We start from the raw sequence: 19,043 nt of genomic DNA on the forward strand, positions 1-19,043 counted from the left end.
CCGTCGTACCGCAAGTTACTTGTTGTTTTGTTTTCACCACATATTTAAATCATAGTTGGATTCATAAAAAGAGGAAAGAGACTATCTAAAGTTATTATTGTTGAAGCCTACAGAGTTTAGTTTTGTTATTTCTTTTTAAAAATTTATTTTAGCTAGCCTAATTATTTGTTAATCCTTAAAATATTTTTATAACCTTTTAATTAGCCTATCCAATTAAATTTCTTTTTTGGGGCCCCTAAATGTTAAATTGTTACCAGTTATTTAAAGGAAGAGATTTTTATATATTCATTGTTGCAATTTTACAAATTTTATTTTACTAAGGTTAAAACTGATTAAATTTACTTTGACTGAATTTAGCCTATTTTGAATTTTTTTAAATTAATGTTCCTTTGTAAGTGAGTAGGCCAAATTGGTAACACAAATTTATTTTAACTTTAATTGAGAGTATTTACTTCATGTATTGTTGTTAATGTTGTTGTTGTTTATTTTTTTAATGGTTAATTACAGCTCGTTTCTCTCAAATGGCGTGTTGTTCTTGAACCTCCATCCATGGTTCTCATTTTGTTAAGTAAAGTTTTGTGAGCCGCTCCTCGGGCCTGCGCATGGATCACGCTTCCATTTCGTTAGTCTGGGGGCAGGCTCGAGGGCATGGTTCATCTGGTAGCAGAGCGTGGTTAGTGGGTTGCGTCTTGGGTGCCTTGTCGTGAAACTTGGTTTCACGACTCGGATACTTAGGGATGCGATCACTGTCCACGTTCTATTTTTGTTTTGTTTGAAGAGCCGTGGATGGATTGGTTTCTTGGAAATGTTCTGGCCTGGCAGTTTTGGAAAAGGGCCTTGTTGTGTTGTGGTGGGGCGTAAACACTTTTTATTAGGAGCTCGCCCTTTGGCCGAGGCACCGGGTGGAATCGGTGGTAATGACTTGCATCCTTCGGGAGCAAGAGTGTCAAAAGCATGGTCATTTCTCAAAAAAAAAAAAAAAGGTTTGTGTGTACACCCCATCACACAAGTGTTAGGTGTTGTCTAGTGTATGTATCGGTGTATGTTTGTGTGTGTGTACGTTCGTGGCTCAGTTGTGGTTTTTTCTTGCGGTACTTGCGGTATGAATGGGCAGGTTCTTCTTTTGGGCCCCATCAGGTGCGTAGGCATCAACGTCCAGAAGCCTTAGGAATTAAATTTCTGTGTTTGTTTTGTGAAAAAATTTTGTTGGCTGTTATTTTGAGTCAAGTGCTGGTTGAGACTCGGTATGGCGTCAATTGTGCCGGAATATTTGAGGAAGCCGGAGCTGGTGTACGAGGTGCGGTCCCGGGGGGAGACTCCTGGAACTGATGTACGCACTTTGCGTACACAGTTCAGACAAATTGCTAGCATGCCTCAAGCTTGGGTTGAGTCTCTCAGTTTGGATGAGGAACTGGAGGCATGTAAAGAGAGGATGGAAGAGCTAAGTGGGGAAATTAATAGTTGGAGTAGTTTGCCTATGGGCTCAGCTAAGGGTTCGGCTATCACACAGCTGACGCACTGGCGTAAGCGTCTACTCTTGGTTTTGGGGCAACCTGAAATCCAGGATGAAGACAAGAGTTGGGTGGAGGCCAGAATCCTTGAGCTGGAAGGTATTTTGGAGAGTATTAAGGCAGGAAGGTCTGTCAAAGAGAAAGTTGAAATTTTTGAAGACAACCGTTCTTCGGAAATTTCAAACGAAGTACCAAGGTCAGTTGATGTGACTCCAGTGGGTACCCCCCAGGCTCCGCCTACGCCAAGTACACTGCTCCAGTTGCCTGCAAATGTTCAAATGTCAAATGCAAATGTTCAAATGTCAAATGCAAATGTCACACCGTCCCCCTCTCACACGTCCACCTTGGCTGCGGCTACGCTGAATGTCCAGTCCCCATCTCCCTTTCCTTCTCAAGTTCATAGTTCCCCTTCCATCTCTAACTCCTATGGCAAACTTCCCCATCCCCTTGCCTCTGTCCTGAGTGGTTTCCGGCCGGTGGACGGGTTAGATGTGAATGGTCTTTGTTTTTTCCTGGAGAGTGTTTTGCGCATGCGTGAATACCCTGGCATGTCAGACGCAACTTTGATGGAACTCATTGCTCCATACTGTCTGAAACCGTTGGGGGACAGATTGCTTGATTGTTTGCGCAGAGGCGTCACCTTTGATGTTTTTCATAAAGAAGTTTTGGAGCTTTTCATGCCCCGTCGGGTCATGGAGAAGCTGAAAGTTGAGAGAGTTTTTCGTCCTCAGCAGCCAGCCGAGTCTCTCAGCCAGTACGTGGGGGACATTCGCACGGTGGAAAGGGTCTTGCGTTTGGGGATCAGTGAGCTTGAGCTCATTGACATTGTGCTTCAGGGGTTGAAGCCTGAGGAACGCTCCCGTCTGGTTTTTGCACCACGGCCTTCATCTTTTGCGGATCTGGACAGACTTTCCATCCTTTCGAGATCTGTCCAGGACGCTGATTTTCAGAGAGACCAAGCGGCGGGGCATCTTCCCCTAGCTGGTCATCATGCTGTCGTAGCACCCGTGGGAGTGTTGGGTCCTGAACCGCCGCAGTGGCAGAGGCAACCTGTTGTTTGTTTTGGTTGTGGGCAACCAGGTCACATTCGGCGGCATTGCCGTCAAGGTGGAAATTTTGGACGTGGTCCAAAAAACTAGTTTGCTCACAGGAGGAAAAATTGCCCAATCCTTCCTGTGAGGTTGTTGGTGATAATGTAAAGGGCAATAATTCGAAAGTTTTTTCAAGTAAGTCGAATTCTAAGTTAATGTCAGTTAATGTTTCTGTTGCCTCCCCTTCTGGGAGTGTTGTGCCTGTGACCGAGCCTCTGCTGCGGGGGATTGCGGGCCTTGCTTCCATGGGCGTGAAAGCGGCGCGCTCAACTTGCCCACGTCTCAACATCTTCATAGGTTCCACGGTGCAGAAGGCCCTAGTGGATTCTGGGTCAGCCCGTTGCCTCATTTCCTTGTCCCTTTTTGAAAAACTTGAATCGTCTGGGCTTATCAAGCAAGTTGAGCGAAAAACCCCTATCTGCTGGACTGCGTCAAATTCACCCCTTCCCATCATCTATGAAGCCCGTTTCAAGTTCAAAATTGAACATTTTTCTTGGGTTTGGAGTTTTTGGGTGGCTAAGGACCTTTGTTTCCCTGTCATTTTGGGAGCGGATTTTATCAAGCACACTGGCCTAATTTTGGATTTAGGCAGAGGTCAGTGTTTTTTCCGATTTGCGAGACGGGTATTAATATCTTTTGCTGATGAAATTGGTGGTGGTGCTGCGGTAGTCGAGCCTGAGATACCCAGCAAGCCAACAATTGATCCGTTAGGGCATCTGACTACTTGCGAGGCTGAAGCCATCAGAACCTTGTGTTCTCGTTTCCCAGATGTGCTGACGCCAAAGCTTGGAGTCACTAACCTGTTAGAGTACGAGATTCGTCTAACAGATACCCGTCCCGTTCGCTCTCACCCATACAAATTAGCTCCACCCAAAATGGAAACTCTCAGAAAAATCATTGACGAACTTCTGGAAAATGGTGTCATTGAACCTTCCCGTTCGAGCTACGCTAGTCCAGCTTTTCTCGTCCCAAAACCCAATGGCAAGTCCCGAATGGTTTTGGACTATCGCAAATTGAATGCGCAAATTGAAATCGACTCTGTGCCTCTCCCCGATTTGCATTCTGCGTTTGATTGGTTCGGTAAGGCCAAGTATTTTTCTGTTTTTGATCTGAATCAGGCCTATCATCAGATTCCTTTGAAACCTGAGTCTCGACCTCTCACTGCTTTCTGCGTTCCGTGGAATTTGTATCAGTTCACAAGAGTTCCGATGGGTCTTGCTGTGGGGGCCCAGACTCTCACCAGACTCCTTGATTCCATCTTTCATGATGTCAAGTTCAAGTTTGTGTTCAATTACCTCGACGATCTCTTGGTGTACAGTGAGAGCTTTGAAGATCACCTGATTCATCTTGAAGAAGTCATGAGTAGATTGAATAGGGCTGGCCTTACCGTGAATCCTGACAAGGTTAGTTTTGCAAAGCCGGAAATTTCGTTCCTTGGTCATCTTATCTCTCATAGAGGCGTCTGCATCGACCCCGCTAGAACCCAGGCTATCAGGGAGTTTCCTCCTCCCAGAGATGTCAAGGGTATTGCTAGGTTCATCGGCATGGTAGGTTTTTACCGACGCTTCATACCCAATGTTGCTGAATTGGCGGCTCCTCTCAATGAGCTTCGGAAGAAGGGCGCCAAGTTTGTCTGGGGTGAAGCGCAGCAGACGTCTTTTGACCTTCTCAAGGAGGCTATCATGCAGCCCCCTGTTTTGGCGATGCCGGATTTCAATCAAAATTTTGTCTTGCAAACAGATGCTTCCTCCGTCGCAATTGCGGCTGTGTTGTCACAAGAGGTGGATGGTGTTAGGCAGCCAATTGCGTACGCCTCACGCACCTTGAGTCCCTGCGAAAAGAAAAGCTCTTCTGTGTATGAACTCGAGTGTTTGGCTGTCGTGTTTGGAGTCAATAAATTCAGACGCTTTTTGGAGCACAAGGAGTTTTTATTGGAAACCGACAACCAGGCACTCTCGTGGCTTCTTGCACATCCACGCCAGCTTGGGAAAATTGGTCGTTGGGTTGTCCAAATATCGTCCCTTAAGTTCCAAGTGCAACACGTTCGAGGCACTCAGAATGTGATTGCGGACACACTATCTAGGATGTACCATTCACCCGACGATCCTCCTTCTGACCAAGAGCAACCGGGTTGTGCCGTGCTCTTGGAGTTTCCACTCGCCTTTTCTGATTTCATTCCCCATCAGCTGAAGGATCCTGAGCTGGCAAAGATCATTGGTGAGCTTCAAAATGGGGGAGCCCACCCCCCATATTTTCTGTCCCAGGGTGCCCTTTGCTGTCGCGCTCGGCAGCGAGGTAAACCTAAAGTTGTGCTGCCTAGTCTCCTAATCCCTATGGTCTTTGAGTATTTTCATTCTTCTCCTGTGGGTGGGCATCTAGGTATCCACAAGACCATTGCGAAGGTTAGGGAAATGTTCATCTGGAAGGGTATGGATCGGGATCTTGCTGCTAGGGTGCGTTCTTGTCAAACGTGCTCACTGAGCAAGCCCGCTCAAAACTCTAAGTTTGGTTTGTTGTCATCTGAGGTGGCGGAAAGACCTTTGGAGAAGGTTTTCATTGACTATGTAGGGCCTCTCCCGCGTAGCAAGTCAGGAAATAAGTTCCTACTTGTTTGTGTGGATGCCTTCTCCAAGTTTTGTTGGCTTTTTCCCTTAAGGAATGCCACTGCACAGCTCACCGTGCAGGTACTTCGAACACACCTCTTCCAACATTTTGGAATACCCGCCACCATTGTTTCCGACAACGGAACACAGTTTGTTTCCCATCTGTTCAAAAGAATGTGCTTTGGGCACGGAATCCGCCATGTGACTACTTCCCCTTACTATCCACAGCCTTCTCATGCTGAAAGGTTCAATCGCAATCTTCGCTCCGCTCTCATAGCTTTCCATGCTGACAAGCAGACCACCTGGGATCAGGAACTCCCTTGGCTTCAGTTTGCTTTCAATACTGCTCACCATGAGAGTCACAAGGCGGTCCCTTTCGAGCTGTTTCTAGGCTATCCGCCTAACAACCCGTTAGCGAATGTGTGGGGAATTGGCGACCTTCTGCCACCTCCTGGTGCGGCTGATGTCAAGGCAACTTGGCAAGCGGCCAGGAGAAACTTGATCAGAGCTAGGGAATTGGTCCGGAGGAAGCACAATCGTGGTAGAGTAGACAACCCTTTCCAGGTGGGGGATTTGGTGTTTTGTAAAGCTCATCCAGCCAGTTCGGCTGTGGACAAGAGAGCTGCAAAGTTGTGTCATCGGTGGTCAGGTCCCCACCGCATCCTGAGGTTTTTGACGCCTGTCACGGCGGAGCTTGGAGATCCGCGGACTGGAAAAGTGTTCCGGAGGGCGCACATTTCTCATCTCAAGCCCTTCCGCGGAACTCTTCCGTAGGCAATTTTCTTTCCTCTTGTGTCTGGGTGGGAAGTGCACTGGGCCAGAGAACCTGATCACTTCTCCTGTCCCCTGTGTTCTGCGAAGGAATTTCCCTCACAAAATTTTCCAGCTCTGGCCAGAGCAAACCCTGGGGGTGAGTTTTCCCCTCAGTTTGGAAGTCCCTTGGCGTTCCCCACCACAGACACCTGAGTTGTCTTTCAGGTCAATTTCTTTTCAGGAAGTGGGGGAGAGGCTTGTTTGTTTGTCCCTTTTGGAGAGGAGTGTCCTCTTTTGGGGGGGGAGGTTGAGCCGTGACTATTTCCACCGGGCGAATGTCACGACTCATGATCAATGGTTCAAGTGTTTTTTTTATAGTAGGCTAGTTCAGTGTTTCGTTGTCACTCCACGACCCCGAACAAGGCTGTGGGTTTTTGTTCTTATTACTCCCACCGCCAAGCACTTCAGAGGTTGCGTGACAATCAACTAGTTAACCTCGCAGACATTTTTCCATCGTTTTACATCGCCCTTTTGGCACATGTTTTATGCAAAGTCAATTAAGTTTTTTTATTTGTGCTTAGTCTGCGAGGTTATGGAGTAGTTCAAGTGCGCCACGCGCGCCTTTTGGGGCCCAGGAGGACTACCGTTTGAAGTCAACCTTCTACGTTTGGAGCATGGGCGGAGAAACACTTCTTAGTGGGGCCCTCTTTTGGGATCCGGGCCGGCCACCCCCCTCTCCGTCGAACTTCAGCAGCCCTCCTGTGATGTGCGCCTGAAGACCCATGAACTAGTTATCCGTCGTACCGCAAGTTACTTGTTGCTTTGTTTTCACCACATATTTAAATCATAGTTGGATTCATAAAAAGAGGAAAGAGACTATCTAAAGTTATTATTGTTGAAGCCTACAGAGTTTAGTTTTGTTATTTCTTTTTAAAAATTTATTTTAGCTAGCCTAATTATTTGTTAATCCTTAAAATATTTTTATAACCTTTTAATTAGCCTATCCAATTAAATTTCTTTTTTGGGGCCCCTAAATGTTAAATTGTTACCAGTTATTTAAAGGAAGAGATTTTTATATATTCATTGTTGCAATTTTACAAATTTTATTTTACTAAGGTTAAAACTGATTAAATTTACTTTGACTGAATTTAGCCTATTTTGAATTTTTTAAATTAATGTTCCTTTGTAAGTGAGTAGGCCAAATTGGTAACAAAAATTTATTTAAACTTTAATTGAGAGTATTTACTTCATGTATTGTTGTTAATGTTGTTGTTGTTTATTTTTTTAATGGTTAATTACAGCTCGTTTCTCTCAAATGGCGTGTTGTTCTTGAACCTCCATCCATGGTTCTCATTTTGTTAAGTAAAGTTTTGTGAGCCGCTCCTCGGGCCTGCGCATGGATCACGCTTCCATTTCGTTAGTCTGGGGGCAGGCTCGAGGGCATGGTTCAGCTTGCCCTGTGGTAAAAAAACTCAACCAAAATTATATGTATTGTGCAAACTTCTCTATTTTCACCCTACACTGTAAATAAAACATGTGATTGGAACTTCTTCTTGTTTTGATTTTCTGTTTATATTTTGTTGTTATTTCATCCCCAACATGGCAACAAAGTAAGGCCCATGTTAGTTTTTATTTTATTTTAAATTAATTAATGGTGCTTATTTTTGAACCAATTTTAATTTTTAAAGGGATTCTGCCTGCACATCTAAAGGAAAGTATCTTTCATTTGGTTACCAAACACATGTAATTTGGTCCAGTACTATCAGGCTAGCTGTCATAAGTTTTACAAAAGTTTTTTTTTTAAATTTCAGTACAAATGTTGGTTATGTACAATTCTACCCTCAAGACAATTAAGTTCTAAAATAACTTCATGCCTTTTACCAAAAGACCGCAGTATTTCTGATGCTTCCTGCCATTTGAGGCTGGAGCCATTCTCAGGGATTACTCCACACTTCTCAATCCCAACTTACAATAAAACTGACACAAATGTTCCATGTGGGATTCTCACCATAATAGTGATGATGATCACGTTGGTTGTATCTGGAGGTGTCTCCAGTGAAGTGAGCTGCGACAGAGAGAGATTGTTCTGCAAAGTTCTCTGGCTGAGAGAGAGCTCTCGTGTATTCTACAGACGAATCTCTCTCACTTGCATGTCTGCTTCTTGCTCTGCTGTTTTTGTGTCTATACCTCACTGTTTCTGGAGGTCTTTCCTGTAGTAGAAACAATTTAATTAAACTTGTTTAAGTTCATGTTTGTTTCACGAATTAAAATTAAAGTATTTCCAAGGATTGGTACAGCTCAACCTTTCGGATTATTCATTAATATCATTATGTAATTACTAGCCGACCTGTATGAACTATTTCGCACTGAATCCTTCTTTAATTATTGAGGTACACAACATAGTTAATTATGCATAGTAAGTGCATCGTTGATTAAAGTATGAGTTCTTACTTCAGGAATAGATGTCGGTTTACATTTGATATAACCTTTTTTTATATATAATTATTTAAGTTTTTAGATTTTTACAGGACCTGTTTGAACACCGTTAAGTAATAATATGGCCATATGATTTTTGTTTTGACGGCTTTGTTTTTACACGGACATAGTTTTCACTGAAAAAGCTCATCATTGACAAAGTCACACAAACTGAATGTGTAAAAAAACAGAGTCTGGCACGTGCAACCCTTCCTTCGTTAGTGTCTGTCCATATGCCTTTTTGTATAGTCATGGCAAAGGTAACTTTTATTAGAAATTCCTTCTTAGTCAGTTTGAAAGGATTACGTACTATTGCGTAGCATGACAATTTGACAGTTTGAAAACTGATGATAGCTAAATATGTACCAAATTGTTGGGACTTTAGAGTGTTTAAGCTTCATAGATGTTACCAATCATGAAAATAAACTACAGTTTTCACGGCTGAATGAAACATATTTCAGAGGTATTCCTGAATCATTAAAGTTTCAGAGTGGAGCGAAGGCAAGTACCTGATAAAGTGGAGGATGAGGTGGCGTGGTCCTATGAGGAGCTGGTTTACCGTCTTGCTCTGCTGAATATGATGTGCTGAAAAAAGCAATGAGTCATGAGTCACTTACAGCACAGGGCATAAAATAACATATTAACTGAGATTTTGTCACCCAATGACTATGGGTGGTGCTGGCATATTTTTTTATGATACACATTTTAAATGTATCGGAAATTAAAAAATAACATTATGTAAATATTTTAGAGTATTTTGGAGGATTTTGGCCCAAGAGGTTGTGAAGGGAGCCTTGGCCTGTTACAACGTTCTAGAATACGTAATTAAGTGAGATTATATGGACTACTTACGAGAGAATATAATCAAAAAATTCATTAAAAGATACGTAGAAATGTGTGATTTTCACTTTAACTTATACCAAAATACCTCGGACCGCCCTCTTTTACTTTTTCGGGGAGTAAGTCCGGCGCCACTGTTGCCCAGTGGAACCTTAAAATATGCTCTGTTACAGCACCTAAGTAAATGGTAAATTATTTATAGCTAACTTTACAATTGTACCTAATGAATATTCCGTTACAAAATGTTCTTAAATCTAAAGAAATTAATATGCAGGTTAGAATTTAAATGTAATTTATAGGGACATTTCCAAATTATCTTTTAGCACTTTAGTGGGAGTAAAGGTCATATTCGTCTTTGAAATGTATATGTTAGTGGAAAGACTAGGTTGACACCCACTTTTTAAATCTTTATCTATAAAGGCATTATGACATTCTAAGTAGATTGACAAAATTTGAAATAGTTTTAACAAGTTAAGGATAAAAGAGTCTGTGCAACTGTGAACTTGCATTGTGCAATAATCAAAATCGTTATTTAAATATAACTGTGTTAATCTTGAGTATTGGTGCACCATAAATAGTGTTGTTTGTTTCTATGCTTTCTATTACCTGGTCTTAAATTGTGTAGATTTATCTGATGGTTTGTAATGTTTATTGCCTTCGAAAAATGTGGCATATATCCTGAGTCCTTCACTCTTAGTCCTAGGTAGATGGGGTGTGGAAGGCACATACCTCTCCTCGTGAATGTCTATTTGTCGTTTGTGCCTTGTTTGTTCCTCATTTGATCCGTTCTCATTCTGCACGACCGTTCTCTTCACCGTTGCTTTGGTGTTTCGTTCATCGTCCTCATCATATTCGTATTCATCTTCGTCATCATAATCGTACTCATCTTCATACACCACTTCCTCTGTCGGTTCACTTTTAGGTGTGCTTTTGGTTTGGAGCTGAAACATGCATTGAATTAGTGGAGAATTGCCTAGGAAATGTTGAAGTCAAACTTAACCCATGAAATTAATTTCAAGGAGTGTCTCATCCCTAGTGGAAGACATCAATAGAAATCAATAGAAAAAATCTATTGATATCACTAGATGCTTAGTGATATCAATAGATGTTCATGGATATCATTACAAGTAAATACAAACAAATAGACATCACTGAAAACTTAGTCAATACATATCACTAGACATCTATAAACATAAAATATATCAATATAGATCATTTGAGCAAACAAATCGTTCATTGATATCAATAGAGAATATTTTTTAAATATGTTAGATGTAAATATAAATCAATAGACATCAATACGGATAAATAAAATGCAAAATATCTCTAAAATGTATCACATATGAACATTATGGATTATACAAAATACCAATGTAAACTTTGTGAAATAAACAGTAATAAAAATGTTATTTTTTTAAAAAAGGAAAAACTCTAGTTCTAGGTCATAGGCGTTAGCTGAGGTACCTAAACCTCAAAATAGGTAATTTAAAAATATATAATTTTAAAATTGTTGTAAAACAGTTACAACTTGTATTAAAACTTATTTTTTAAACTGCCAAAAACTGATTGCTAAACATTAAAATTGTTGTAAAACAGTTTACAACTTGTATTAAAACTGATTTTCTTAAACTTCAAAAAAGTGGTTGTTAAACAATTTTAAAATTGTTGTAAAACAGTTACAGCTCGTATTGAAACTTATTTTTTTCAACTCCAAAAAACTTATTGTCAAACAATTTTAAAATTGTTTCAATCTTATATCAAAATTGTTGTAATATGAAGTTTAAATCAAAATGTTTTAAAATTGTTAACAATTATTGTAATACAGCTTTCGACAACTTTAAACAATTTTTTTGCTTATTGGGTTATCGTTAGGGATAAAAATCCCTCACAAATTCATTATTGAATTCCTTATTTCTAGAAATTAATAAAAATAAATTGTATTGACACTATTAATATCACCCAAGTAGCAAGAAAACAGTTTGAACTGGTAATAAAACAGTTTTGAAACATGAAAGCAAAAGCATTTAGGTACATGCTTGAAATGACACAAATGCCATTGAAAATCTTTTTCAAGTTTAATTATGAGGCCTAACACAGCTTCTCGCATTCAAAATGGCTATCATTACACAGTCCAACATGGAGCGTCCGTGGTGTAATGGCTTAAGGCCTCTCGCCCACTATACGATTTCGGTCGTACGACACTGTGTCGTACGATATTCTTATCATATGTGTGGTCCTCGCCCACTTTACGACACTTTGTCGGATAAATGACCAGTTGCCCGGTAGCCCTGGAAGAGTGAGATGTGGGTGTGTTGCGCAATATCTTAAAACAGTGGTTCTGTATCAAAAAGTAAAACAATGATTCCGTTACGTATTGTTGCCATGTGGCTGCTGCGGCGTAGATTAAGCGATAGTGACCAATGTAGGCCTACAGCATTAAAGAAACATTTATTTTTATGTGTAAATTATTTTTTAAGTTAATGTATTTAAAGACATTTTCAAATTATATTAGTCCATGCCTTTTACAAGTTTTTAAATTTACCATAACTATCATAGGGTTTTGGGATGGTCTGGTAAAAAGTATGTATGTTAAACATTTTTGGATTAGTTTTGAAATATTAATGATTTAATTTTATTAATATAATCTACAAAAAATTATATTTATAGGTTTTAGTGACACTTTTTTACACAATATAATTAATAATTAAGATTATCTATACTATTATAAAAAAGAGGTGGTTGCTGTATGTGTGTATGGGAAAAGTAAACTCGAAAAATACTGGTCGGATTGGGCTGAAATTTGGCATGATGATAGCTCACATTCCCGATTAACATATAGGCATATTCTTATTTCAAAAATCCTTTCGGGCTCCGCCCCAGTGGCTCTGGAGTTTCCCATGTTAACCTTATGAGAAATGGAATTATTGAATCTTAACAGCTGTTTCAATTAAACAAGTTGGTTCTGTTCTATGATGTTCAATAGCATTAAAGTTACAAGGATTACCAACAGGGTGCAGCACTATTATTTCTTTTACATTTATGACAACAGCTAATTTGCAACCAAAAGGTGAGTGAGCGTAGCGAACGAACTTCAACCTGGAGGCGAGTTAGCGTAGCGAACGAGCTAACCTGAAGGCAAGTGAGCGCAGCGAACGAGCTCCAACCTAAAGGTGAGTGAGCGTAGCGAACGAGCTCCAACCTAAAGGTGAGTGAGCGTAGCGAACAAACTTCAACCAGGACGTGATTGAGCCATGCGTACGAGATAATCTTGAAAATTAAGAAGTTAAACGGGGCAAAGCCCGCGGGTTACAGCTAGTAAAATAATAAATTATAGCCAAACTCGCATTTTTTCAATAATTATTTTGGTATACTTACTCATAAGTGATGCAGTATTTAAACATAATATAAAGAAAAATATGAACAAATTGTCAAAAATAAATAGGAAGATCAAAATTACGCAAAATAATGGTAACAAAATAAAACCAATTGATATATCAAACATTATAATAAAAAAAGTATTAATGAATTAATTGTAAAAAATATTTATTCACGATAAGAAATACGCAAAGTGATATAACAACTATAATAATGATGAAGTATGAGTTAATTGTAAAAAGTATATATAAGACTACTGGGGAGAACGCACGACATACGATAAAAATCGTATAGTGGGCGAGCGCCCATTTGATCATACACGCCACTGCGAGTAAAACAGTCGTACGACAGTCGTGTATCACAGTGGCAGTGGACGACTGCTTCACGACAGTTTGTCGTAGTCGTGAGATTATCGTACAGTGGGCGAGCTCTCATAAGATCCAATGGTTCACTGTGGAAATGTTGTCGTTCCGACACAGTGTCGTACGACCGAAATCGTATAGTGGGCGAGGGGCCTAGACAACCAGCTTCCATGCTGGAGTCCCCGGTTCAAATCTCGGGATCTCACTGAACTTTTTGCCAAGAATTTTTTTACTTTTTAATTTTTATTTTATTTTTAGTGCATAGTTGATATTATTTAATGTTTTGAAACAAATTAAAAATGGTTTTTTAACAAGCTACAAATTATTCTAAAATAGCTAATGACTCGGATCCTATTTACTTGTATTGATATGTATTGATGTGTATTGATGTGTATTGGCCCAAATACACATACGTATCAATACGTATCAATATACAATTTTTGTATTGATATATATTGATCTCTTCCACTAGGGATATTTAGGTTACCTTCCCAAGTTAACTTTTTTCTTTCATTGAAAAAGTTTCATTCAATTTGGTTTCATGAACTAGGCCTATGGTTTCTGAAAAAATAAGAATACAGAATAAAGAAGAATATTGTCTGCTACCTTTCAAGAATCCGATGTTGTATCATAGAGATCTGGGTTTCTCAAAAAGTAATCCTTATATATAATATGTGAAGGTGATTTATACGAAACACTACTCCTCCGTTAATAATGGACGGATTTAAAAAAACGATGTGTCAAAATTATATATTTTTTGTGTAGACGCCCCCTTTCACTAATTCCTGTAATAAGAGTTCTCGGGCTTTGCCCCACAGGCCATCAAAATCCCAATGTATTTCTTATGAAGAAAAGATTTTGTTTATTTAACAGACGAATAATTTGTATTAATTACAGCTGTTCATACTAAACACATGATACACACAAAAGCGTTTGTTTTCGGTTTCGATAACTGGAGTGGAGTCACCGCGACCGCGAATGTGACCGGTTAGGATGGGTTAGGGCCATGTCATACGAGCGCTGTTGCCGTCGCGCAGATGCCGTCGAGATAGCGCCGGAAAAAGTACATGTCATACGTGACGGCAAATGCGTCGCGTTGATGCCGTCCCGCTTCCGGGCGCATTTGCCGTCACGGCAAAGATGGACACCATCCAGTTAGGTTGTATCAGCTTTTTGCACATTTTAGATACATTTGAAGAGTATCATTTTAATCAAAGGGACAGCATTATTTTTATTAAATATAAAACAAGTAAAACTGATTTCCACATCTGATTCCAGTTTTCGTGCATGGCCTCCCAATCCTCGTTCCAGCACTGTGCCTTCAGTTGCCTGTTGCTGTAATCACTCGACTTTACATCGTACAGAGGTAGCAGTTTTTCAACTAAATAAATACATTTTTCCGTATTAAACATCGTATCAAATATCGTAATGATCACTCCAAAGGTGTTCCAGTAGTTGTTCTGACAGTGCTCACGCGGCAAATGCGTCCCGCTGGCGCTAGCGCTCGTATGACAGGGTCGCGCGTTACGTGCGCCGCGTCGCTAACGCGACCGTCCGCGTTGGCACCGCTCAGCGTCCGGCTAACGCGGACTCGACGACGGCATTAGCGTCCGTATGACATGCTCCATAAGAACCCCATTGCCGGGTTGGAGCGACTTTAACGCGACGGCATCTGCGCGACGGCAATAGCGCTCGTATGACATGGCCCTTAGTGACTGGAAAATATATTGTAAATATGTACATAGTAACAGTAGTGTTTAAGAAGATACTCTATGAAGATGCCGCACTGAGCGGCGAAATGCGCATCGAGTGTTAATCGAGTGTTAACTACAAGACCTTCAGGCAAAATAGGTAAATAATCACTGTATAATACAGGTCTTGTCACTGGGTTCAAAAAACACTTTGCAATTGCTCAAATCCGAGCAACAGGTGCACTAGTAAAAATATTAATAATACATGATACATTAAAGTAAACATACCAACACAGCACCCTGAAATGATTTTTTTATAATTCAACTAGCTGTACCCGGGCTTTGCCCCGTTTAACTTCTCAATTTTCAAGATGAGCTCGATCGCATGGCTCAATCACGTCCTGGTTAAAGTTCTTTCGCTACGCTCACTCACCTTTAGGTTGGAAGAAATTCCAATCACATGTTTTATTTACAGTGTGGAGTGAAAGTTAAAATAGAGAAGTTTGCACAAAATACATACTTTTGGTCGAGTTTTCCAGCTCTACTTAAGTACTAAAACAACTTGTGACTAAACGTTTTAAATCCAACTTCCTTTTCAATGTCACATATAAAAAAACACATATGATACACATATGACACACACACATATGAAACACATATGATATGATGTCACATATGATATGTGTTGAAAAGTATATAGAGTAAAAAAATGCATGGTAAACCTTTGGATTAAATTCAGAAAACCATTAAGAATTTGGGTTTAAGAAAAAAATATAAAGAAGAAACAATAAAAAGCAGTTTTTATTGTTTTAAATCTTGCCAAAAACAGCCATTCACTGGCAAAGAGAGCAACAGACAGAAATAACTAAGCTTTGCACTATTGTTATCTTACCTCTCACCTCTTGCATGGTTCAAAAGGTTCATGTGAAAAGGTCAAAACTCCCATAAAGTATATTTTTTATTACTATGCAATCTCACTTTTGTAAATAAAATTCAGTCAACTGAGACCAAACTGAGACTTAATACAAAAGAACGTATAAACGTCTCAAATAACATACATAAAGTGAAATAAAGGTGATGAATATCTATTTGTGATTAGTTTCTTTTAGATTATTACATACTTGACCAATATACAAATTTTACATATAGAAAAATCTATATCCGTAGGCAAATGTTAGATAGATTAAATTGTTCTAAGTTTTTGTAGACTAATATCGAATTAGAAGAAAATGTGCAATTTACAGTTATTGATAAAAGGATGTTTCTTTCAGGAAAGTATTTTTTGCTTTGTTTGGTTTGCAGTTCTGTAAATATTGAGTAGTAATTAATGGGATAAAGGAAAGTACTTATTAAGTGAATAGCATAAAGTACATATATAAATAAATAAATATGGGCACTAATCCAATCCATTGTATAGTTTTTTTTTTTTTTTTTTTTTTTTTTTAATTACTTAAACATGTGTAAATACACATCCCGATCCGAATGGGGTTCAATTTCAATGTAAAAATCAAAACATTTTAGTTACCTTTTGAGTTGTATACCCTTTACAACAATTCATTAACTACTGCACAAAAAACGAGATGCATGCAAGACTAACAAAAACCCAATGTTACCACATGTGTACATGATCTACAATTACGGTACTTCACTGCAAAAAAATCAATCTAAGTATCAAATCCAAAGAGCCCATATTGTGTCACAATTGATGAATCGGCTGCCCCAGGGGTCTATCAATTCAGTATGTGGGTGCTGGAATTGGCCACTAGAGCCAATTTTTGTTAAGAAATGGGCCACTTGCCCACTTGTCACTAAGCAAGTGTGTGTGACAGTTGTATTGTTGTGGTCGCAGTCCAAACGTTTGTGGCCGGCTCTGTCAATATTTTGACAGTTAAACATTATCCAAACAGTAAAGAATGGCAGTTTTTAAGTTTAATAGTCCCTGAACTGATGGTCGTGGGTTTAGAAATGCAGAAACAAGTGCTGTTTTTTTAGTAATTTATGTATGTAAATTTGTTTTTTGACTAGTAATCAAATTGTTTAAAGAGCCTCAGTTTTTTGTCCCGATCGCTTTAAAAATAGCATTAGAGACAAAATTTACGAAATGAGAGAAGTAGGCCTAAATGATTTGTTCTAAAAAATTGTATGGGCATCAGTACGAAATACTTTATTATATTTACGGCAGATAATTGTAAAATATCGTGTTACGTATTTCCCAAAAACTTTTACAACGGCAAAATTTTTTTCAAACTGTTATTACCTCGCCAATGAATGAGACAAACGAAAATACAACCCATTATTACACATGGTTAAAATCTCCAATGGTGTGGTGTCATTTATTTGAAACTAGCACACCACCGTGGCTTTGCCTGTGACAGTTGAATTTTATTAAGTAATCTTTTCATCTGATACAAAATAGTTTAAAAACAGAGCGGGTAGTCTACACTTAGTTAGAAAAAAATAATTTTTGAGGTAAATCCATTCATAGTTTGTTAAACATACAGTATGTGACTACTGAAGTTAAGGGATAGAAATTCTTCATTTATAAAATGAACCGTTCTCCGCCTTAAACGCTAAAACCTAATTTTCCCATGGTACAGGAGTCAGTTCTGCCAACTTTATTGAAATTTTTTATACAGTCTATATGTTATATGTTAAAGTACCTAACATTAATTAACATAAAAAACGTACATTCATTTATTGTGGTTCTTGCACCCCTCAAAGGCCAGTTGCAGGTCTAAACAGTAACTTCGATGTTTTCACCAAGCGGAATGAGAGGAGGCTAATGTGAACAAACACATAAAAAGTGGCTTTTCTCAATTCTCCAGTAAAAGGCATTATTAAAACTTTTCATCAAAAACAAAAAGAACTAAATATTTGTCTACGATATCATGCATATATTTCTATTCAGAAAACATAAACAAACATTTGTTATTCACCTCAATCGCGTATACATAATCCGCCAAAAACGTGAACCCCGATAATTAATAATGCAGATGATCAATTGCATTTACTGGATTGTGACATTTTTATTAGTCTATTATGAATGGACGGGATTGTACTTATCATAAACTCCTGGTCTTCTCTCTTAAAGCACCCATTATAAATAATCGTAAAGTGATATGAGATTATAATTCCGAAATGGAAAAAAATGTATTCTTCTTTTACGTTTTTCCCATTATGAAAAGCAAAAAAGTATAGTTGAGCGAGAGTGTGCTAATTATGAACTCATCGTTTTTCTCTTATTTCATGGATAAATTCACAGCGTGGGCTTCACTCTTTGGTTTTATAATATAATTGGCTATTAAAATACTTAATATCAAAGATAATACGAAGAAAATAAGATAGATTAAAAGCCTATAAATACATTTTTTTTGCAGTTAAAATAACTTTGAACATGGTGAAATAAAAAATCAATACATAAACGATAAACGCAGTTAGACCAAACAAAAGGAATCCCAACATTGTCTTTCAGTTGATCTAAGAAAAACTTCAAAGGGAGCACTGTACAGTATTTTAAATTTTAATCAATTGAATCAGACAACAACTGTCGACAAATCGTCATAGTTCAGACCCCTATGCTGACGTCACTCAGATTGCAAACACCATTTTTACCATTTAGGAAAATTATAGAAACAAAAACAATCAGATCAAAACAAATATATACTTATGTGGCAATACATCAGCTGATTTTTTGTTTGCAATCTGGGTGACGTCAGCAAAATGACGGGAATAGCACACCTATGTATTTTCCTTCCACCATGGTTCAGACGCAAGTGAGTTTGACAAGTCTACTCCCCAGGAGGTGTCATATGTTATGTTTCTGGTCAGAGTAATCCATCTGATTCTCTGTTTTTACTCTATTTCAGATAGTTTTTTTGCTCGTCACCAACAGCTGGTCCCAGACAGTTCAATTGGCTACATGTGCAGCTGATCTCCGACCCCTGTTGTAGCTTGCCAATTCATTCAGCCATAAAACACACCAATTACAACTTAATTAGAGGAGTCGGGATGTTTTAACAAGTCATGTTTTATTTGTGGTGTTTGAATAACTGTTGTTCTAACAAGCTGGTAGTCTGTGTTTAGTCATGGTCCGTTGCGTTGCCGCCAAAGAACCATCTTGGGTGGTTTTGGGGAACAACTAAGAAATGTGTGCACTTGATATGCCTGGATGCACAAAATTATGCTGTGTGATATACACTCGAGTATCAAAACTTAACTGACTTTGTTTATAGATACAATACTGTGACGTAGACATTATATTCCTATGTTGAAATGCATGTTGCATGCGGTCTGTTTGCATGGGAAATTTAGATGTTGACGGCATCCTTTGCTTTGATTTGAT

At 38.9% G+C, this 19,043-nt stretch overlaps 1 protein-coding gene across 1 annotated transcript in view; it reads right to left on the reverse strand.

Annotated features, from left to right (window-relative positions):
* Window positions 1–19,043, reverse strand: part of LOC128990462 (protein eiger) — a 43,815-nt gene that overhangs the window by 2,664 nt on the left and 22,108 nt on the right. The window contains exons 2-4 of the mRNA XM_054412832.1: window positions 10,003–10,214; window positions 8,943–9,018; window positions 7,967–8,168 (exon numbers count right to left, since the gene is read on the reverse strand). Coding sequence (XP_054268807.1) covers window positions 7,967–8,168; window positions 8,943–9,018; window positions 10,003–10,214 — 490 coding nt within the window. The remainder of the gene's footprint in view (window positions 1–7,966; window positions 8,169–8,942; window positions 9,019–10,002; window positions 10,215–19,043) is intronic.

Source organism: Macrosteles quadrilineatus, unplaced genomic scaffold (genome assembly GCF_028750875.1).
Source record: "Macrosteles quadrilineatus isolate MER2022 unplaced genomic scaffold, UCM_ALF_1.0 Scaffold_3__2_contigs__length_128488019, whole genome shotgun sequence".
Lineage (NCBI taxonomy): Eukaryota > Metazoa > Arthropoda > Insecta > Hemiptera > Cicadellidae > Macrosteles > Macrosteles quadrilineatus.